The 23736-nt window shown below is 43.4% G+C and overlaps 1 protein-coding gene across 2 annotated transcripts in view; it reads right to left on the reverse strand.

The window, feature by feature from the left end:
- Positions 1 to 11675: 11675 nt before the first annotated feature.
- zfr (zinc finger RNA binding protein) overlaps positions 11676 to 23736 on the reverse strand; it is a 68241-nt gene continuing 56180 nt past the window's right edge. For both annotated transcript variants that reach the window (XR_013492068.1, XM_033620285.2), the window contains 3 exons: positions 21776 to 21887; positions 19137 to 19234; positions 11676 to 12871 (listed from right to left, as the gene is read on the reverse strand). Coding sequence is in view for 1 of the 2 variants with exons in the window: in XM_033620285.2 (XP_033476176.1) it covers positions 12689 to 12871; positions 19137 to 19234; positions 21776 to 21887 (393 nt within the window). In the remaining variant the exon portion in view is untranslated. The remainder of the gene's footprint in view (positions 12872 to 19136; positions 19235 to 21775; positions 21888 to 23736) is intronic.

Genomic DNA, 23736 nt, shown 5'->3' on the forward strand with positions numbered 1-23736 from the left:
CTAGTTGCTTCAATGTTTCTTGTATTACAGTAGATACAAAGTGTTTACCGTTATCTGATGATATGGTGTCTGGCATCCCAAATCTCGGGAAGACTTCTCGGCAGAGGAATTTTGCAACTGTCCTGTGATCTGATCGGGCTGTGGCTGTTGCTTCTACCCATCGGCTGTATCTGCATATGACTACCAACACATATCTCATTCCTCTTACTCTGGATTGTGCTCCCATGTCTATGTAGTCTAACATGAGGTGTCTGAAAGGACTGTCTGGGGGTGGTATGTGCGCCAGTGGGGCTGTGAAAACTTTCCTGATGTTGTACCTCGCGCAAGTTTCGCATTCGCTTAGTACTCTATCTACCGTGGCTGCCATGAATGGTGACCACCACGTTGCTTGCAATTTCCGGAGGATCTCCCCCATTGTGCAATGGTCACTACCATGCGCCCAAATTATAGCATGTCGTAGCAACAGGGTAGGTAGTACAAAATTCCCATGACTATCTCGCCAGAGACCATTTGCTGGCCCCTGTGGTTATGTTCTGATGGCGCCACACTTGATCCACAGTCGCTTTTCAGCCTCACTTACTCTGTTTTGTACGGCTACGAGAGAAGGCATGGTAGTGAGGGGTTCACAGTTTTGTATGGTTAGTATGGGTGCCATTACTGTACCTACTGCTGCCTGTTTGGCTGCTACATCAGCTAGGTTATTACCCTTGGCTATCAAAGAATCAGTGTTTTGATGGGCTGGACATTTAATTATGGCTATGGCTATGGTGATTAGACATGGTTTCTTATTGAGTATGGCATCCCAACATTCTTGGTAATCTGCATGAGTCTGATCTGCGTCGTACATGAGCGTGCAGTGCAGTGGCAAGGTGGGCGTATGTGCCGTGTCAAAGTGTAACCTGACCCATGGTTCCCACTCAGTCTATGTCTGTTTGAGGTGAGACTCTTCTGGTGTCAGTTGGAGCCAGTAGACCAATGCCTGTGGTGTCTCTGTTTCATCCAAGGGCAGTTGTGGCATCATGCTTTGTGGGGGGTCTTCAGGGAAGTCTAAATATAGTCCATCCTGTGTACACATGATCTTAGCTTTGAGAGGGCATAGTATGTACCTAATAAATTCAGTGGGTTGTGAGCTGAATAGAGTAGGGGTGCAAATATGACTTTACCCGCGATGAACATTGGAATGGGCTCTGTCAATGGTATGACTTGTGATTTCCCCGAGAAGCCTATGGTCTTGATGGATGACTTAGAGAGGGGGAGTTTAGAGCCTTCTTTTCCAGTGCATGAATATGTAGCCCCTGTGTCCACCATAAAAGGGTATGCTTGTTCGTGGATGATAACAGGTATAGTTGGCTAGTCGTGTGGCTGTAACGAAATGACTGGTGACATTACTTCCCCCTCAGGCCTCTCTGGGCAGCCCTACCATGGGCGCCCTGTTTCCATGTTAGGCCAATTTTCTGCTGGACCTTCCCATGGATTGACCGGACAGTCCCTACGTCGGTGGCCGGGCTGGTCAACCCCAGCACAAGTTGTCAGGTGCAGCAGGATTCGCTCCTGGATAGCCTGTGTTAATTTGTTGGGGGCCTGATTGCTGATAGGGTGCGGCTTGCTGATAGGTTTGTTGTTGAAGTGGCTGGGGTCCTGGAGGAAAGTTTGGTCCCCCTCTCCATCCTCCTCAGCCTGCCGGTCCTCCCCTTGGTCTGCCCTGACCCCGCCCCTTGGGGGCCTCTGGTTACCGTTGTTTTCACCTGCCTGTTATGGATAGTAGTAGTGGTGATGTGTGGTATTGGCGGGGTTATACCCCCTGGCCTTGGGGTCTGTGGGGGCCTTTGTTCAGCCATCTGAGGCGCTGGCAGGGGTTGGGCAGCTTGTGGCGTTGCAGTTTAGTAGATCTCTTTTTTCGGGGTACTGTTTTCGCAGTTGCTGCCACAACCTGTTGCAGTGTTCTCTGAAGTCTCTGTCATCATAGGTGTTACTAGTTACTGCAAGGCCCAAACGAGCATCATTGAACATCTCATGGGTGGTTTGTTTACCTGCCACATATGTAAGTAGAGCTTTAATGTCCCCCAATGCCAGATGTAGGCCGGCGGTGGTCTCTTCCAGGCCATTATCCATTTGTCTGCCCCATCCATGAGGGCCGGCAGTCGCTCCGCCAGACCTATCATATCCATGAACGGCCATGGTTCATATTGGGTTCACCCTGAGGCTCTTGTCACTAGGGGGCACATGAACTCTGACTCTGAGTCACTATCATCCTCCGTCTGAACCAGCCCTTTAGTTGTCTTTCCTCCCCTTAGGAGCATCCCAGAGGCTCCGTCACTCTGGTATCCCTTGTTTCTTTTGCCATCACGTCCCTGTCGGTGGGCCTTTTTGCCTGCTGGCTCTGCTTTGCTTGTCTCTACAGTGCCTTGAAGTTGCACTACAATGTGATTTTTGGAAGTGTCTGTAGGGGGCTCACTTGCCCCATGTTGGGAGGCTCAGGAGCTGTTCAGTTGAGCCTCCAGTAGGGTCATGTCTTGACTTATCTGTTGTATTTTCTGCTTGTGTCTGCTCACGACCTCATCCCACTTCCATAGTATGTCCTTATCCTGCTCTCTTGCCTCTGCTAACCTAGCGGGGGTTGGGATTTCCTGGTGCTGGTCCCTCCCGTTGATTTGTGTGGCATCCATCAACTGAGGCCTCTCTAGCAAAGGTGGGGTGAGGAGCTTGGTGCGGGCCACTTGTGCCTCCATGTGCTCCAGCAATCTCAGTTGTTCAAGGTCGGCCATTTTCTGTTGCCTCTTTACTTCACTTTCCTCCCTTTCTCTGTTACACAGCTCTTGCCAGTTCCATGTCTCTGTCCTTGGGGTGCTGGTGCCTCTACTTGGTTGGGAGGCTTTGCTTTTGGCCTTCAGAGATTGCCTCAGCTGTCCATTATCTGGAGGAGGCTTTTCCCTATTTCCCAGCTGTGGTTTGGCTGTGTTTCCCCTGCCCTCTGGTTCTGTGTCCTCTGCCTCTGTGTGGGGCCCAGAGTGACTCTCGTGTCCTTGGTCTGAGTCCCCTGACTGCCGTCCGCGTTGTACTTCCTCATCTGAGTCTACTGTCTCTTCTGCAGAGGCGTCTCCGCTGTCAGCTGAACACCATCCTTCTTCTAGGTCTTCGTCAGTGCAGTGAGGTGACTGCATTGGCAGGGTTTTGCATGATGACAACACTCGCCTTTTACTTCTAAGTTTAGCTGTCCTGTCTTTAGCCAGGGTCATGGTAAATCTTCCCTCTAACTGACCCTCCATCCTTGTGGCTGTCTTTGCTTTCCCTCTCTGACGCATGGCATACTGTCCTGCCTCTAACTGAGGTGTGTCTTGTGGGTACAGGGGTGGTGCTACTGGCAGGGGTGGTGCTGTGGGTACCACGCTCTCTTGTGTCGATGGTTCCTGGGGGTGCTGGCTATGCTCTTGTTCTTTTTCTTGTAGCTAGCTTTGGTGTCCCTTGCCTCCATGTGTCTCAATTCTGTTTCCACCTCATCACAGCATGCCAGGTTGAAGGTATCGTCTTTAGGTCAATGATTTTTCCCTGATGTTCTTTTGTGCCACTTGGTCACACATCGTTGGATTTGGTTCTTCCTGCTCGGGTGTTGCTGCATCACTATCTCCACGGGGGTCAGAACCCCTTTCTCCATTTTTCCTTGGTTGGCTCCCATGAAGCCCTGTTTAACGTTGTTGGCTCTTGGGATCTGTGGTTGTTCGTCTGTTTCTTTTGTGCGTATTAACTGTGATGGCAGTTTTGTATTTCTTTTTTGCTCTCCAGGGGTTTGTGACGAAGTGGGTGAGAATGCACCTTCACTCACCACTTGTCCCTTACATGCTCACTGTACACAGTATACCATGTTACTTTAACATACGTTTATTTTGCTATAATTTACCATTGCTTTTGTAACATTGCACCACTTACTATCCCGGGTTTGTTTGTGTTCTTGTTATGTTACAGTTAACATCAATGCACATGAGTAAATTAAAACAAACACACAGTCATAAGTTGGTTTCAGTTACTTTTATTGTGTTTCAGGTTTGAACTTAGTTGAATTGTTTGTTCCTTTGTCTGTACTTACCTCTGTTTGTTCCTTTGTTCAGACCCACCATGCAGGATTGTTTGAAAGGCTGCTGCCCAGCACTTCCTGTCTTTTATAGTTTTAGTGATGGCATCAGTGACATCATTGGGCTGAACTAAGTGGAGGGGTTTTCTTTTTGTAGGAATATTTCTTTTGTTTGTTTAGTGCAGTTTAAAGTAACCGGTTAGGATTATTTACTTTTAGTAGTTCATTTAGTGATGTAAATGTGCTTGTAAATTAATCCTAGGTGTTTATTTGATTTCCTTGTGTTACTGTGTATTGCAACCTCCTTTTGTTTTGGTAGGGGCTGAGGCAGTCTAAGTGTGAGTCAGTCCGTCTATATAAAGGCAGTTGAGGTTTGAGCTCGAGGCTGAGAGGAGAGGCTGTGTTGCTGTGAACAAGTGCCCTTTTGTTTGATTTATTATGAGTTAATTTTCCTCAGTTGTTTGCTTGGCTTTTTGTTTGGGTTTTTGTTTGTTTTTGCCTAATTTGCACGTGTAATGGCGAGCACTGTAAATAAATTTACACTTTGATGGAGCCAAGAAGTCTGCTGAGTCTGCCTACCTACCACCTTCCTTGGCACTCGAGCAAAACTATCTCACAGGGTTATATTCTAATTTATGTGACCCATCGCCATGGGGGACTTTGGTTAAGCTGCCAGATTTTTCTGTCTCCCACTCAACTTTTCTGGGCACGACAACAATCTGCAGCCGTGGATTAAAATCCACTCCGTTCTCTCGGTCCTGGAATACCACTTGGCTCAGAGGAAGCGAAGCTACCGGTCCACCCTTATAATTGTCACACAAATATTGCAATAGTGGATCTAATGAGTAGGGCATCCACAAATCACTCAGAATCATCTCCCACTGTACACTTGGAAATTCCTCCTGTACTTGTTTTAAATTAGTGAATTTAGTGATCAGCCAAAGTTTTAATCGAATTTCTTGCTTGTCCTGCCACTGCTCCTTTCCCTCGTTATCTATGTAGGTTCTTTCTAACCAAAAATGTGTTCTTATTCCTCTGGTATCTACTGAACCCTCTGTGCAATGTTCCTCAGTCCAAATTTCGTTTCCACTACTGTCACCTTCTTCCACCTAATATTAGCAGCCTTTCTTTAGCTTTTTCTTTTTATTTTATTCTTACGTTTTGTTTTGTTTTTTTTTAATTATTATTATTTTTTATTTTATCTATTATTATTACTTATTTTATTTATTTATAAAGATAATAAAAAATTTCTTTTTTATTCTCCCCTTAACAGCCAACCAGTTTGTATGGAGTTCACCCGAGCAACTGGTCCGATCAGTGAAATATATGGACTTTTGTTGACACCGTTAGGTTTCCGGTCCCCAGACAATTTGTTGACACCGTGAGGTTACCCTTGTCTGGTTTTATTTCACTAAGACACTGTTAATAACTACCACATTTAACAAAACTTTAAAGCAAATCACATAAAACAAATACACAGATACCAAATTATGACGAACACATTAAACGAACACACAAATACTAAGTTGCGATTTTATCGGAGTCCCAGACTCCCCAGTATTATTTATTAAGTCCCTGACTTAGGTTTAACTCTTTAATGATTAAGATTAATCATCTCCTACCCTTTTAATGGGGTCCATCGGTCTGTCTCACTCTTTGGTTGATCCCGTCACTGTCTCCTCTCCCAGCCGGTCCTGGCCCCCTCTTGCCAAAACGGGGTTTTAAGAACTCCGCGGTAGAGGTCTTTGGTTGTTCTTGAAAGGCCTTTAACAGGTCCGTTGCCTTTTGAGGAGATCAGTTATTGGGGTCCCTGTTCGGGCGCCAAAATGTCAAAAGAATTTCTTTGTAATGACCTTTAAAGCAATAGAGATCGGAGCCGAAGTATGAAAGTTTAACAAAGCTTTATTTTCTTGTACAAGAAGGAGCGTTTCACAGTGCAACACACAAGAGGAGGTTACTTTGTTCTTATGTGCCTACTTCTGTCGGCTGTGTGCACTCTTTTTATATACCTTCTACGCGCCTCTTCTTAGTCTAGTCGTTAGTCTATTATGTCATTAGTCTTTTTATCTACACACGTCTATTTATCTTTACCGTATTTACAACAACTCCTGTCTTCTTCTATAATATTTACAATTTTTACACTTTGATTGATCGCTGGCGCAGTCCTATCGGCTCCTAGCAACTCTTCTTTCTTTTACTATCGCAGTCCTTTAAGGCTCCTGGCGATTTATTTTTCCTTTACTATCGCAGTCCTTTAAGGCTCCTAGCGATTTATTTTTCCTTTACTATTGCAGTCCTTTAAGGCTCCTAGCGATTTATTTCTCCTTTCCTATCGCAGTCCTTTAAGGCTCCTAGTGATTTGTTTTCTTGTCAGCGTTCTGCCCATGCATACCTGTTTACTAACGCGGCACCCCTGCTTTTGAGCTTGAGGTGCTGCGAGATTAACAGCAGTATCCACAGAATGCTTTTATGTATTATCTCTTCTCACGTGATTTATTTGCTGCTGTACTGTACTTGGCACTCCTTTTATGTCTTTAACACACATACTTTCTCATTCACTTTCTCCGCACCAAGGTCATGCTTATTGCACTAGATTACACACACTCTCTCATTCACTCTCTCCGCACCAAGGTCATGCTTATTGCACTAGATTCAGTTGTCTCCAGCAATAAATCAGCTATGTCCCAATGTTGTGTTATCAATTAGCAACTATCACACCACACTTTAGGTTCTTTAGGAGAGGAATTTGTCAAATACCTCTGACCTGGGCGGCTCCCAACGCTGCACCTCAGATGCACGCCGGTTTTAGGCAGAAAAAGGCTCTGCTTACCTTATCTGGTGGCCACCTGTACGTCTGGTGTGCAGCCCAGTGCCCCCAGTCCCAGGATCTGACCTCCTTGCCCTCCTATGCTGGCTCGCCACATGATGAAGCAGAATTCGGGGCCCGGAATTGGGCCTGGTGGGTCCCGACCTCATCTTCAACTTTTAGCGTACTTTTGCTCTTGTCCAAAATAAGTATCTTTAAAACCAAATACTCAGCAGTCAAGGAATCACTGGAGACACGTAGAATTGAGTGCAACTGGGTTTAATGTGTTCGCAGGCAGCAACACATACAACTCAATGAGTCAAGCTCCGGAGCAGGACTGAAGTTTTGCTTTCTGTGTGCTCTCTTTTTATGCTGGTGAAGATTCTGTCGAATCTCCACCTCGTCTCTTTAATCCTTCCCACATAAGCCCGAACATAATGGTGTTATACATAAACATCAAATCCTATCAGATCCTAGGTACTTCCCACTTTAGTCCTTGAACATCAGATCCTATCAGATCCTAGATACTTTCCACTTTCGTCCTTGAACATCAGATCCTGCATCCAATACAATACACCAATGAGTGTGTGTGTGTGTGTGTGTGTGTGTGTGTATATATGCACATTATGTGGATACATGAAACAATAAACCATGGTGTGGTGTGGTTATGATCAAGCAGAGTATACTGCCTGGACATGTATTTTTAAAGGTCAACTGATACTAAAGCATAAGACTAAACAGGTACATTACACTACAGCTGCTTTTGCCATTATCCTGCCATGCTTTCATGTGTAATGCTATGCAATGTAAACATAATATTTTAAGTTAAATCCACTTTTTGAACAGCAGTTTTCTTTAGGAAAATAACCTCCAGATTTCTTCTCCTCTTTGACAGGTAGTAGTCATCCCAATGGTCACTGCAGACCTGCAGGTATCCATGCCAGTGTGTGGACAGCAGTGTCAGGATCCATTTGTAGCACAACTAGCCAAAACATATCCAACAAAAATAGTCTATGACAGCTGCTTGAAGTGTAGCTCCTAATTTTGCCGGCACAGTTCAGAAATGCACAAACATGAACCACTCTTTACAAAAGAAGCCTTTTTTTCTCTGTGGGCAGAGGGTCACAGTAACTCCAGGAACTTTATTGTCTCCCTGCTTCAAGTCCTACAGAGCCTCTGCTGCCCCCCCCCCCCCCCCCCCCCCCCCCTCTCTCTCTCTCTCTCTCTCTCTCCTCGTCCACTCTTCAATGCCTGTACTCCACTCATATAAATACCGGCAGAGGTCAAATATAAAAGCTTCATCCACATATTGAAATTAGGTAAATAATCATCCATGACACTGAATATCGTTTCAATAGCATTTAACTATGTTAACTGTAAACTACTCTGATTACTATACTCTCTCCATAACTCACACAGGTTTCCACTGTTGTTTTCCTGCGACAAGTGACATCTGGTGACATTTCAGAAAGAGACTTCTGCTTAACCAGGCAGTAACAAATAGACTGGATCAGGTGAAAGGTAAAGAGACACTTCAGACACCTGAGCCACTCTGTGTCAAAAATAACCACTTTTGATGGATATACAGTGACAATGTTTAGATGCCCTTTGTGCTTCCATTACAGCCTGTTCCGTGGATGCCGGCCGCTGCCAGCTCCCTAAATACTCCTTGAATAATTTCAAAAATTGTTGTTCACAGTAGTGTCTTTGATCAATTTACATGGGGAAACAGGGTCAAGGTTGAAAAATGGTGAAGTTATCCTTTAAGTCCGAACTGTGCTGTTTTTACTTGTCACTGGTGGAACAAACTCCCCATTTACATCAGTGCAGCAGACACTCTACACATCTTCAGACTGAAAACCCATCTGTTTAGAGTGCACCTTGGCCCATTTAGCAAGTTCTTTTCTTTTCTTGTCTCTTAATGCAGCATATTTGATATACACTCACCGGCCACTTTAGTAGGTACACCTGTTCAACTGCTTGTTAATGCAAATAGCTAATCATCAAATCATGTGGCAGCAACTACATGGTCGAGACAACCTGCTGAAGTTCAAACCGAGCATCAGAATGGGGAAGAGAGGTGATTTAAGTGACTTTGAACGTGGCATGGTTGTTGGTGCCAGGTGGGTTGGTCTGAGTATTTAAGAAACTGCTGATCTACTAGGATTTTCACGCACAACCAACTCTAGGGTTTACAGAGGATGAAAATATCCAGTGAGCGGCAGTGGTCTGGGTGAAAATGCCTTGATGCCAGAGGCCAGACAAGAAAGGCCAGACTGGTTCAAAATGATAGAAAGGCAACAGTAACTCAAATAACCACTCGTTACAACCAAGGTATGCAATCCAAAACTGGACAATAGAGGATTGGAAAAACGTTGCCTGGTCTGATGAGTCTTGATTTCTGCTGCGACATTTAGATGTTAGGATCAGAATTTGGTGTAAACAACATAAAAGCATGGATCGATCCTGCCTTGTGTCAATGGTCCATGTGGTGGTGTAATGATGTGGAAAATATTTTCTTGGCACACTTTGTGCCCCCTAGTACCAACTTAGCATTGTTTAAATGCCACAGCCTACCTGAGTATTGTTGCTGATAGTGTCCATCCCTTTTATGACCACAGTGTACCCATCTTCTGATGGTTACTTCTAGCAGGATAACGCACCATGTCACAAAGCTCAAATCATCTCAAACTGGTTTCTTGAACATGACAATGAGTTCACTGTACTGTACTTGTTCCAACAAATTGTGTGCAAAGACTTGTGGGTACATGCCTGCTGAGCATACATGCATGCATCCCTGAAAAAAATATTTGAATTTCCACCTTCAAATCCCGTCTAAAAATACACATTTTCAAGCTGTCATATTCAGTCTCATTTAATGGTGGCACACATATTGAGACCATACAGTCTATGATTGAGACCTGCACTGATGATGACTTTATGATGATGATTTTATACCTGATTTTTATAATCAAGATTTTTGTCTAGTTATTTTATTATCGTATTACTATACATTACTAAATTGTTTTACTTCATGATCTACAGATACATTGCTGCTTGTTTTTTTACTGTGTTTTGTAAAGTGTCCTTGAGTGCTATGAAAGGTGCCTATAAATAAAATGTATTAATATTATTTTATTATTAATTCTCTGTAGGAATGACTCGTTCCTTAGTAGAATTCAAAAGGAAGCTTGACATTGGAACAGTCCTTCGGTGGGATTCGATGACATAGCCTCCTTAAAATTCAGCCATTTAAGGATTCTTCCTTAACTTTGAGAAGCACCAACTGTCTCTAAATTGTAGTTACTGCCAGAAATCAGTATTTTGCAAATGAAACTGTTGATTTCCTTTTCCAAAACTTTTAACAAGACTCTCCTCATACAGACATCCAGTATTTGTGATGCCCTTAATTAAACTTACTATTGTAACAGGGCTGTCATTCAAATTCCCTGGAACTCTTTTAAAAATTAAAGTGTTTACAGACCACTTTACTTCTTTCAAAATCAAACTTACCATAAGACTGTTCTAAAACAACAGAGAAAGCCTTTACTTACTCTGTTTTTGTTTGTGATTTCCTGATATGAGGCCTGTTTAAAAACATCATAGTTTTCTGCTGGTAAAATTAGGGCTGATATTTTTTTATTTGGGTTAGTTCCATTATCAGTCTGTAAAGACCTTTACAACCATTTTCAAATTTGCAGTGGTGAACCATATTAAATATGTTAAATGTTTAAATATGCTCAAAGGTATAGTTTGTACAACTAAACCCCCCAGTGGAGGGAGCTGTGTTCACAGCTGCAGCAATGTATGTACATCAGTTGCCTGTTCACTGTCAGTCATATGTTCTATACAGCTCCTCACCTTTTCACTTTTTAACATGCGAATAAACTTTAGTACAATGGTAAATGGACCTGCACTGGTATATCACCTTTCAGGTCTTCAAACCGCTCAAAATGCTTTTACACCAAATGTCACTTTAACCACTTCATACACCGGTGGCTGAACAAGGTACCACCTGCTACTCAGTTTAAACATTCACATGCACTCAAACACCAGCTGTACAGCCACCAGGAGCATTTTGGGGCTCAGTATCTTGCCCAAGGATGCTTCAACATGCGGAGGAACCAGGGATCAAACTACCGATCTTATGATTGCAGACAACCTGCTCTACCAATGCACCAAAATGGAGCTACCTTTGTTTGCAGACAGCACTTGAACCTTCAACTTCTGTTCTTCAAAGCTGCCCATTAACCAGCTCAGCTATCTGCCTGTACAACGGGCAGCGTCAGAGTGCAGTGAACTGTTTCCAGTGTTATATAAATAATAAAAATAACTGCACAGAATGGTAAAGGTTAGACATCAGGTAATCAAATATGCAAACAGGAATTTGATCTCTGTCTCCTTGCACGAACCTGAGCTTTGACACTGTTGTTGTGAAGAAAAGGACTTGCCATATCAGACAACTTCTTCAGGCTCTGCACACCAGCAAGACACAGAAACTCTGGAGCAGTAAGCAGGATGAGGCTACAGCATGAGCGGTTGTTGTTCCTCACCTAAAATTGTAGTAATCCTGGATCTTAACCAGCTCAAGTTAGCAAGATGCAGTAATAGAATACGAGAGAGAGAGAGAGAGAGAGAGAGAGAGAGAGAGAGAGAGCGAGAGAGAGCGAGCACCAAGGCCTAAGTCAGCCTAACTAGGGGCTGGTACAGGGCAAGCCTGAGCCAGCCCTAACTATAAGCTTTATCAAAGAGGAAAGTCTTAAGTCTAGTCTAATACCATGAGAAAAAGACAAGGCACAAGTCTTTAATTTGGAAATGTTTTTATTCTGCTACTGACATTTAAACAGAATGCAGAGCACAGCAATCATTCACAGCAGGACCTACACTGAAGGGCAATTATATTACCATTCCTCCCATTCCCAGTCAGGGGTTCTATCATCATTTTCAGTATTGAACTTAATTTAGCACCTATCCAAGTTAAAAGGCAAGCAAGCCAATTAAGTTTCATATTAACAAGAAAAACTACATTTTAAAAGCCAAAACAGTAAGCAATGTCAACATGGTCATGTTTTCCACAAACCAAAGCTGTTTGATCTATTTAAAGATTATACAAATACTTCCATATATATAAAATGAAAAGACATAAAACCACACTAAGGGCTGACAACTTTGCTACTAACAAAGATCTATCAACAGTTTAGGTTCTTTTGAATCTTTGTGCAATGCCCTGTAGATTTTTTTTTTATCTTAAGTGGAGCCTACCATTGAAACATAACAAGACCACATCAAACATCACTTGCACGAAGCACACGAATTCATATTCAAAAGAAAAACTTTCAAGATTAATTTGGCCAAATGAATGCTTTACAATGGTAACAACACAGTCCACCTCTGAATGCAACTATATAGATGAATAAAGGCATACACTTAGCAGTGCTGATCCACATAATAGAAAAGTCTTTTTGATTCTATAATCTCTTTCCTCACAAATTCAAATCAAAAAGAGACACAGTTGAGAGGGAGCAGCAGCAGAAGCGGGCAGAGCCACTGTCATTAACACTTCTATTCAAGAAGCACATCGGGTAAAAAAACTACCTTTTCTAGTACAGAGGACTGAAACCCAATTTTAAGAAATCTACAACTAAAACAGTACACAAATTGACGTTTGAGTTTGTGTAATACAGAGCAGAGTGAAGCTGCAGTTACACTGGTACATGTGAAGCTTAGAAAGGGAAAAAAACAACAGTACACAGGAGACAGCGCATACAACATGTTAGTAAATTTTTGAATGGAGATTATATTAATTATAGAGAAGTTTAGAAACTATCATAATCTTTCTTGTCCTTTTTGCCTTCACCCTCGAAGCTGTCTGTCCCATCACTGGTGTCACGGCGACGCTTGCGGCTGTTGCGGATGTTGAAACGAGGGTTTATCTGTGGCAGGGGGTCCATACCCAAAACTTTATGGATCTGACGGAATGCCAGAAGCCTCAGAGCAAACTGTAAGGAAACAGAGAGAGAACTTTTCAGAACATTGATTCTTGTAGTGAAAGCAGAGCCAACCCATTCTCATTCCCAGGCCATCAAACACCAATGCTTTGTCATGCCTCTCTGCGTCTGATAGTGACACACAGGGCACCCTTTAGAAAATCTATGTGACACACAGCTGAATCACATTGCAATATGTGGTTTATGTTGTCAAACAGTTGTAGTTAGGTTTAGGCAACAAAACTACTTGACTGAGTTTAGAAAAAAGACCATGTTTTCGGTTAAAGTAAGTACGTTCATAAATACATCACAAGTGTAAATACTTAAGTTTCATAATATTACGTTTAACAACTAGGGCTGTAATCAACCAAGAAAATCTTGGTTGACTAACAATGTTGCTAACTAGCTACTGTTAGCCTTCCCACTGCTCCAAAAAGGGCTCCGGTGTGAACCTTGTCCTGTCAGAGGTTTTATATCCAGCCTTGAACTGCAGTGTCTTTTTTGAGACTTGATGAAAAATCCTACACTGAATGTCTTCTGTGATTATTAGTTTTTCCGAATGAAAATGAGAGTTGAAAAATGTCTAACTTTAGGTAAAATGCTGCTCCTGTCACTGTCACCACCTGTCCAATCACAGTGGAGAAGGAGCGGGACAAGTACCATTAAGATCAACAATCACAGAGGACAAATACAAATGCCTAAGAACAACTGCCATTTTCAGCTGGAAAAGAAACACCTTAGTGGACACATGGCCATGTTTAAGTAATACCAGCGATTGTCTGATCAATGACAATTTGGTCGAACAAGAGCATATTGACCAACCAATCGACCTGACAACCTGGCAATAGAAGGCAGCATGGAAAAGGCCAACGAGTACAACCTGTTTTTCAACAGGTTTGACACTCCCTCTACAGCGGGCACAGCTCCTTTTGCCCTCCCTCCTCTTCCACCAGCAGCCCCAGCACCAACAGCTGCAGCGCCTCCACATCTATAGCACTTACACCAGCAGAAGTGGCAGCAGCACCTCCACTGGCAGCGACAGCTGCACCTCCACTGTCAGCGGCAGTGGTGGCAACACCTCCACCAGCGGCAACACCTCCATCTGTAGGGGCAGCACTTCCACCAGCAATGGTGAAGGCGGCGGCAGCACCCTCATCAGTAGTGGCAGCAGCACCTTCACTAGCAGCGGCGACAGCACCTCCACCAGCAGCGGCAGCAGCACCTCCACCGGCAGTGACAACAGCACCTCCATCAGCAGCGGCAGGACCTCGACCAGCGGCGGCAGCACCTACACCAGCAGCAGCGGCGGGACCTCGACCAGCAGCGGCAGCAGCCCCTCCACAGCAGTGGAGCAGTGACACCTCCACCAATGGTGGCAGCGTCAGCAGCACCCCCACCCGCAGCAGCGGCGGCCAGGCACCCCCTGACCCTCACAATAGATGAGGTGAGAGCAGAGCTCAGGAGGCTACGCCCATGCAAAGCAGTGGGGCTGGATGGTGTGTGCCCCAGACTTCTTAAGGTCTGTGCAGCACAACTAGCTGAGCCCCTCCAGTGCATCTTCAATAGGAGCCTCCAGCAAGGGAGGGTCCCGGGTCTGTCGAAGACCTCCTGTCTGGTGCTGGTTCCCAAAGCAGGGGCGTCTAGCCAGGATAAATGACTACAGGCCGGTGGCTCTTACCTCACACATAATGAAGACACTGGAGAGACACCTGAGGCCTCAAGTGGAACATGCCCAAAACCCCCTCCAGTTTGCCTACTGGAAGCGCACTGGAGTGGAGGACGCAGTTCTCTACATGCTGCACAGGGCTCATTCTCATTTGGATGGGTCTAGTGGCTAAGTGAGACTGATGTCATCAACGTGTCTCTTAGACCCCATCCCAACTAGGCTACTTAAGGAGGTCTTTCCTTTAGTTAACACTCATATATTAGATATGATCAATATATCCCTATTAACAGGCTATGTACCACAGTCTTTTAAGGTAGCTGTAATTAAACCTCTCCTAAAAAAGCCCACCCTGGATCCAGAGGTGTTAGCCAACTATAGACCAATATCTAATCTTCCCTTTATGTCAAAGATCCTTGAGAAAGTAGTCGCAGACCAGCTGTGTGATTTTCTCCAGGATAATAATTTATTTGAGGAATTTCAGTCAGGATTTAGAGTGCATCATAGCACTGAGACAGCACTAGTTAAAATTACAAATGACCTTCTGATTGCTTCAGACAAAGGACTCGTCTCTGTTCTTGTTTTATTAGATCTTAGTGCGGCGTTTGACACAATTGACCATCAAATTCTACTGCAGAGACTGGATCACTTAATTGGCCTAAAAGGTTCAGCACTAAGCTGGTTTAAATCTTATTTATCTGATCGTTTTCAATTTGTTGACGTTCGTAATGAATCATCCTTACGTACCAAAGTTTGTTTTGGAGTTCCGCAAGGTTCTGTGCTCGGACCAATCCTATTTACTCTATATATGCTTCCTTTAGGTAACATCATTAGAAATCACTCTATAAACTTCCATTGTTATGCGGATGATACACAGTTGTATTTATCGATGAAGCCAGAAGAAAGTAATCAATTAACTAAACTCCATAACTGCCTTAAAGACATAAAAAATTGGATGAGCACCAATTTCCTGATGTTAAATTCAGACAAAACTGAAGTTATTGTTCTTGGCCCCAAACAACTCAGAGACTCTTTATCTGATGACATAGTTTCTCTAGATGGCATTGCTCTGGCCTCTAGCACTACCGTAAGAAACCTCGGAGTAATATTTGATCAAGATTTGTCTTTTAATTCTCATTTAAAGCAAACCTCACGGACTGCATTTTTTCATCTGCGTAATATTGCGAAAATTAGGCCTATCCTGACCCGAAAAGATGCAGAAAAATTGGTCCACGCTTTTGTTACCTCAAGGCTGGATTACTGTAACTCTCTATTATCAGGTAGCTCTAGTAAGTCCTTAAAAACTCTCCAGCTAATTCAGAATGCAGCAGCACGTGTACTAACAGGAACTAAGAAACGAGATCATATTTCTCCTGTTTTAGCTTCTCTGCACTGGCTCCCTGTAAAATCCAGAATTGAATTTAAAATCCTACTGTTAACTTATAAAGCTCTAAATGGTCAAGCTCCGTCATATCTTAGAGAGCTCATAGTGCCATATTATCCCACCAGAACACTGCGCTCTGAGAACGCAGGGTTACTCGTGGTCCCTAAAGTCTCCAAAAGCACATCAGGAGCCAGAGCCTTCAGCTATCAGGCTCCTCTCCTGTGGAATCATCTTCCTGTTACGGTCCGGGAGGCAGACACCGTCTCCACATTTAAGACTAGACTTAAGACTTTCCTCTTTGATAAAGCTTATAGTTAGGGCTGGCTCAGGCTTGCCCTGTACCAGCCCCTAGTTAGGCTGACTTAGGCCTAGTCTGCCGGAGGACCCCCTATAATACACCGGGCTCCCTCCCTCTCTCTCCCTCTCTCTCTCTCTCTCTCTCTCTCATCCTATTACTGCATCTTGCTAACTCGGCCATTCTGGATGTCACTAACTCGGCTTCTTCTCCGGAGCCTTTGTGCTCCACTGTCTCTCAGAATAACTCATACCGCAGCGGTGCCTGGACAGTGTGACGTGTGTGGTTGTGCTGCTGCCGTGGTCCTGCCAGATGCCTCCTGCTGCTGCTGCCATCATTAGTCATTAGTCATACTTCTACTGTTATTATACACATATGACTATTGTCACACAAGTATACTGTCTGATACTAATACATACTTTCAACATATTGTACCACAGTAGCCAGAACTATAACTATAATATTATTACTTTCATTAATGTTGTTGTAAGCTACTGTCATTACCTGCATCTCTCTCTCTCTCTCTCTCTCTCTCTCTCTCTCTCTCTCTGTCTCATTGTGTCATATGGATTACTGTTAATTTATTATGCTGATCTGTTCTGTACGACATCTATTGCACGTCTGTCCGTCCTGGAAGAGGGATCCCTCCTCAGTTGCTCTTCCTGAGGTTTCTACCGTTTTTTTTTTCCCCGTTAAAGGGGTTTTTTTTGGGGAGTTTTTCCTTATCCGCTGTGAGGGTCTTAAGGACAGAGGGATGTCGTATGCTGTAAAGCCCTGTGAGGCAAATTGTGATTTGTGATATTGGGCTTTATAAATAAAATTGAATTGAATTGAATTGATGTTCTTCAACTTCTCCAGTGCATTTAATACCATCCGACCCCACATTCTGCGGGACAAACTTGAGGGGATGTGGGTAGACTCCTACCTCACCTCCTGGGTCTCAGACTATCTGACGGGACGACCACAGTTCATCAGGCTGGAGAACTGTATGTCTGATACAGTCTTGGGCAGCACTGGGGCTCCGCAGGGGACAGTACTGGCGCCATTCCTGTTCACCCTGTACACGTCAGACTTTCAGCACCACTCTGAGTCCTGCAATGTCCAGAAGTACTCAGACGACACTGTGATCATGGTGTGTATCCGGAATGATGGGAAAGGCGAGTATAGGGAGCTGGTGAGGACCTTCACTCACTGGAGTGGCAGGAACCACCTCGTGCTGAACACCTCCAAGACCAAGGAGATGGTCATACACCTCCGTAGGTCAAAGTCCACTCCACTCTCGCCGGTCAGCATCGGGGAGTGGACATTGAGGTGGTGGGGTCATACCGGTACCTGGGCGTCCACCTTGAGAACAGGCTGGCCTGGTTGACCAACTCTGATGCCCTATTCAAGAAAGGTCAGTGTCGGCTCCACTTCCTTCGCAGGCTGCAGTCCTTTAACGTGTGCTGTGACATGCTGTACATGTTTTACAAGTCAGTGGTGGAGAGTACTATGCTGTATGCTGTAGTCTGCTGGGGAGGAAGCCTGACGGACAGGAACAGGAAACTGCTGGATAAGCTCATCCGGAAAGCTGCCTCAGTGCTGGGCAGGAGCCTGGACTCGGTGGAGACTATGACCGAGAGATGCCTGAGGAGCAAGGTGCAGTGCATACTTGTGTTTACCATCCCCTGCACTGCATCTTGGCTGGACAACAAAAGCAGCTGCAGCCACCATCTCCTGTCGCTGTCACGACTGAGAAGTTCAGGACGTCGTCCATCCCGACACCCATCAGACTCTTTAACGCCTCAGGTGGGGGAGGAAGCAAATAGCTCATTCCCCTACTCCATCTGCACACCCTCCTGCATTTTTGCACTCTCTACTTTTTTTTTTAAATTGTGTACACTGTTTACATGTAGATGCTTTTTATTCTTATTTTACTTTATTTTTTTATATTTATATTACTCATTTATACCCTGGTTTTTACTTAACCTACCTGTACTTGTACTTTGTATGTGCATTAGCCCCTGGACACATCAATTTCCCTACGGGGATGAATAAAGTATCTCTCTCTCTCTCTCTCTCTATATCTATCTATCTATCTATCTATCTATCTATCTATCTATCGATCTATCTATCCGACCAGAGTGTGACAGCCCTAAAAACAACACTTACATTTGGTTTCACGTTTGACATGAACTGCGGTCTTTTGTGTGAAAACATTTTGTTTGACACATTCACCTCCCCTCCCTCCTGCCCTATGCCGACTTTCTCGCACTTTATACTACATCAGTTGCTGTCAGCATCAAGTACTGCCACGTCTGGGCTTACAGTAGGGTTACGCCGGGTTCACACTGGATACAGAAGCACCACACAGTGTGCCAATTTTCTGTGAAGGGCTGCTCAGTTCTCTGCTGCCCATGTGAACCAGTTGGGCTGTTCACTTGGGACGCGCCACAGCCCGGAGCTCCACAGCCAGCTCGATCTGAAGCGACAGTTTCAGCATCTGGTGTATGTTTCCCATGAGCCACCAGTAAATCTGGCAGAAAACCCACTGATAATCTATTATGAATATTACAAAGGCTATATTACTTATGATGTAAAGGATCTGATTATGATGAATGATACAATATGCATCCCATGCCATATTTGTCAGCTGTGTCTTAATGAGTGCGAGAGATGAGGTGAACCCCCCCCCCCCCCCACACACACACACACACACACACACACACACACACACACAAATATTTAAATATATTTAATATTTAAAAAAACCCGCTCTATTGTCTCAATGTGTGAAGCGCTTCAGTTCTTTAATGTACCTGTGGATTCAGAGCATTCATCATCACATAAGAAGTTTAGATTTACCGGTTGTATTCAGAACAGTGTCCTATTTTAATTGTCTCATTTCTTCATGTCTCAATCAGCTTGATAGTTTGTGTAATTCAAGAAATTGTACCTGGGCACTCGAGGTAATGTCCTCTCTCTGTTGCTCTCCCATAGATGTTAGAGTATCAACAGGCTTCTTTTCACAAGGATCTACCAAACCTGGTCCACCTGTAAAAAAAAACAACAACAAAAAAAAAAACAAACAAACAGCAGCATTAATTGATTTTTATTTCATCATTTTATGAAGATAGATCACACATTTGTCAAGTTAGGACATGTTATCTGTACAGTACATATTACACTAAAACATTTATTGTCACTGCATCCTCAATTTCAGACATTTCATAAAAGGATAACTTTGGTACAGACAATATTTTGTTGTTGTGTGTAAGTGACTAATGGATACGATAGTTTTTTAAAAAAAAAATTGGTCCAGTATTCAATGATGCAGCAGGCAGAGTCAAAACAGTCTGCAATGTAACCACTCAAGCCTGTTAGCACCATCACTTTATGTCCACTAAAAGTGGGTTTATTTTGGTCACTGACAGTCTCAGATTGTTATTAGTAGTGTCTGACAACATTATGGAAAGGATCCCTGCAGAGATTGACCTTTGTGTTTGAGTGTTAGATCCTTTTTTTTTTAAATCAGAAACTGCCCTGAAATCACAATGGCCAAACGCAACAGACCACTTCAATGACAAAAGCCATCTTGGTTCTTCTTTTCACTATTCAAACAATCTGCAACTCTGTTTGGGTGAAATTGACCCTTAAGTTACCCAGGTGGATGTGAAAATATACTGCCTCTATAAGACACTAAAATTACTGTTTATTTGCAGTCTGGTGGGTTTGGCAATAGTGATTTCTGGGCTGTTTGTGGTTAAACAAAAAGGATCTTACTTTTTTTTTTTTAAAGATCTCTCTCTGTAAGGATCCTTTCCATAAAGCTGTCAGACACTGATAATAACAATCTCAGCCTGTCAGTGGAAATAACAAACACTTGTACTGGACGTAAATTGACGACTGAGTGTGCCCAAAGTGGTTTCACTGCAGCCTGTCAGGCAGAAATCTCTGCTTGACAAAGGTCTGAGGACCAAAACGTTGCTGTTAATAAAGTACTTTGCAAGTTAAAGGACAGTTTGCGGGCACCTTTTTTCTTTTTGTCTGGACTCTATGCTCCTACCCACCTGTCCACAAAAGTTTTTCAAGGTGTGCATCAGCCTTTACAGACTTTACAAATAAGAAACAATAAATTGTGGAAACAATAAAGCCCCCACAAAATGGGCATGTTAAGTCCTGTGTGTAATTGAGCTGAATTTTGAAACGTTACCTTTGTTGAGTGTTGCTGTTGTACCTGGCTTCATGTGAGTAGAGGGAAAGACAGCTTGCCACAAGGCTCATTTATACAATGTAAAATGCAATAGGCCTGTGCTAATAATGTTTGCATGTTGTTTATGTGGGGAAAATGTGTCCAACAAAAGACAAGTGTTTTGTTTATGAATCCCAAGTTAAGATGAAGCTGATCTGTGTACTTGTATTTGATACTGTTGCTATTAAGCCATGTTTAATGAGTGTTTTGAATCAATAAAACTTTTTATCACTTGAAAGAAACCACACTGCTGACCAGTGTTTTGGAGGTGTAACTGCAGAGTGACACAGGTACAACACGGCAAGTATAAATGTTCAGAACAGCGTAGGCGCAGACCTATAAATCTGCCTTTACAGTTCCTGGAAACTGATGTAGCTGAGGTCATCCAGTTTATTTTCTTTTAAAGATATTTTTTAGGGCATTTTTTTGCCTTTAATTGATAGGGTAGTGAAGTGTGAATGGGGGGGAGGGAGAGAGGGAGAGACATGCAGCAAAGGGCCACAGGCTGGAGTCGAACCCAGGCTGCTGCGGCAACAGCCTTATACATGGGGCGCCTGCTCTACCACTAAGACACCGACGCCCTTCATCCAGTTTATTTTTCAATGTCTGTACATTGGCTAGCAGAACGCTAATTTAACTGGTGCCCATCTTCTCCATCTTTTCCTCGATATTAACTGATGTTTACATTTTAAAACTTTCCTCTGCTACTAAAGCTCGCAAGCCAGGTCAGTTACAGACTGGTGAGTTGATTTTCTCATATGATGTGTTGTGGTAGGCTACAGGTTATTCCACTCCTCCTCAATGTTTTTATTTTTTATTTTTTTTTAAACCTAACCCTTATGTGTTTGTGTGAGACTCAGCCATTAATTGAATACCAGCTTTTATATTAGAACTTACAGTATATGCTATTTCCCACACAAACTGGTATTCATAAAAGCAAAATATGCAATTAGCAGGTGCGCACGTAACACATACTTCAACCAGCGGTGAATATACTTTTCTAAAGCTGACTGCAGGAAACAGTATCCAGGCTGCCAGTGGAGACTTAACAGGCTGACCTTTAACAGTTTCCCTTTTTCCAGTTTTTGTGCTAAGCTAAGATAACATGTTCAGGCTGTACCATCATACTGAAATAGTTAGACCAAAAAAAAAAAAAAAAAAAAAAAAAATCAAACTATTTCTGTCTCACAGGATTGTATGGAAAAGGATGCTAGGCTGACTCAGTTTATTGCAAAAAGACAGGGACAGTCAGATAATTCAAGTGAATGTTAATACAGTGGGTGTGAATGTAAAGAACTGTCCCCCTTCTCAGTGCAAAGGAAAATAAAGATAAAATATCTTACCAGGAAGTAAAATCCCAGAAGAAATACATTCAAAGACGCGTCTTAGTGCATCACCAGGGCTGAGGGGGGCAGAGGCGCTACTGATGGCCTTCTCAACTAGCAGCTCCATGGCCTGAATAGAATGAACAGTGAAGATGGCTTAGATGCCTGGCAAATGCATGCAATCTCTGCTGGCATTACAACAGTCAGTTTTTTAAAGCTGAAATACACTATATTTACAGTAGTGGTCTCTTTGCAAAAAAATATCCAAAACATGTCTGCATGGGTGTGAAAATGATTCTGCTAAAAACTGCTCTTAGATCGGTAGCTTCAAATCTATTGTCATTACAGATAAGCCTTCCCAGCATTATAATTTCAGGGAAAGCTCAACACGCACAAGTACGCTCTGCACTTGGTTTAGTTTCGCCCAAACAAAGAAACAAACATCAGTACAGCATGTGAAAGGTGATACAAGCCTCAGACTATGTAGCTTATTTGCCAGCACATCTTTGACTAGGCCTCGCCTTGGTAGTTATTGGTCAGTTTATATAAAAATGAAATAAACAAGACTGTCAATGTGAGGTATGCTAACTGCTGTCTTAAAGGGACATTGTGTAACATTTTCAGTTGTTTATTGGCAAAAATCGATGTCTGCATTCATTAATATGTCATCATTGGTGTACTATTACCTCCACCAATACTCTTACTTATTTTCATAAAAGGAGAATTTCCCTATTCAACTATGGATTAATAAATATTTTTTTACCATAAAAACGAGTCTCTAGGGTGACCAGAAGTCCCGAAAAATTCAGGACAGTCCCGAAATCCAAGCAGTTGTCCTGAATCCCGACTCCTGCCCTAATTGCCCCGAAAATTATACTAGAGCAGAGTCTGTAGTAGTTATTGCCTGATAAAACATTAAAAACTGATCATGGTGGTTGAGTCGTCCTGCAGCTCCTGCCGGCTGCACATTGGCTGCAGCAGTTCCAACATGAATCATGGGTGTTGTAGTTTTTAAATTGTGTACAGCAGTGGCGATGAAGCAGATGAAGAGAGCACAAGTTGCAGCCGCGAGGACAGGGAAAGCGCAGGCAGCCACGAGAAGGAGTTATTTGCACGTTACAGTGCAGCCTCTTGTTCTAACTGTTCAAAACTGTTCTACAAACTTGTTCTACAAACTGAGACGCATGTAACGAATGTACCAGGCATCTTTTATTTTGTTAGCTTTTATTTTTTATTGAGTTTAAACATTGATCACTTCCATAAAATAAAACGAGAAATTGGAAAAGAGAAAATGATTGAAAAAAATGTTAAAATTAAATTAGGGAACTGATGACAGATGTATTTTCCCTGTGTTTTCACATCTATTGCTGCTTTAATTTGCAGCTATGCTTTTAATAAAGATGACATGTATTGACAGTCAAGAGAGAGCTGCTGAAGGAGAAAGATAATGCAATCACAGGCCAGCGCCTAACAGCCAACAGCGACAAGTGGCTCAACCTCACGCACCTCATCCCTCTCCTCGCATCACTGCGCCGCTAACAGCTGCTAACAACGGCGCTGACCTGTGATTGCATTGCCTTTCTCCTTCAGCAGCTCTCTCCACCTCGGAAAGGCTACCCCGATGTTGACCCTCATTTTCTGAATTCGCTGGTCACGTTGCCTTTTTGATTCCCTTTTGCGCTTTCTTGGCGACGAGGATTCCGTCTCCCGTGATGCTGCACATGCATGATCCTGCAGTATGCTCAAAGAGTGGGACTTTGTTATGCTGCAGTAGTGCCGGGGTAGTAGCAGTGCCGCTAACAGCTGTTAGCCTCTGTCAGCATCGCAGTGATGCGAGGAGAGGGATGAGGTGTGTGAGGCTGAGCCACTTGTCAGTTGTCAAAAGGCAAGACGTGATTAGTTTGTTTCAATTTACACCCGCCCCAACAATCCCACGTTGTAAACACAGCCAGCATGGTGAGGAGGGGGTTTGTCAACTC

Source organism: Epinephelus lanceolatus, chromosome 9 (assembly GCF_041903045.1).
Source record: "Epinephelus lanceolatus isolate andai-2023 chromosome 9, ASM4190304v1, whole genome shotgun sequence".
NCBI classification, from domain to species: domain Eukaryota; kingdom Metazoa; phylum Chordata; class Actinopteri; order Perciformes; family Serranidae; genus Epinephelus; species Epinephelus lanceolatus.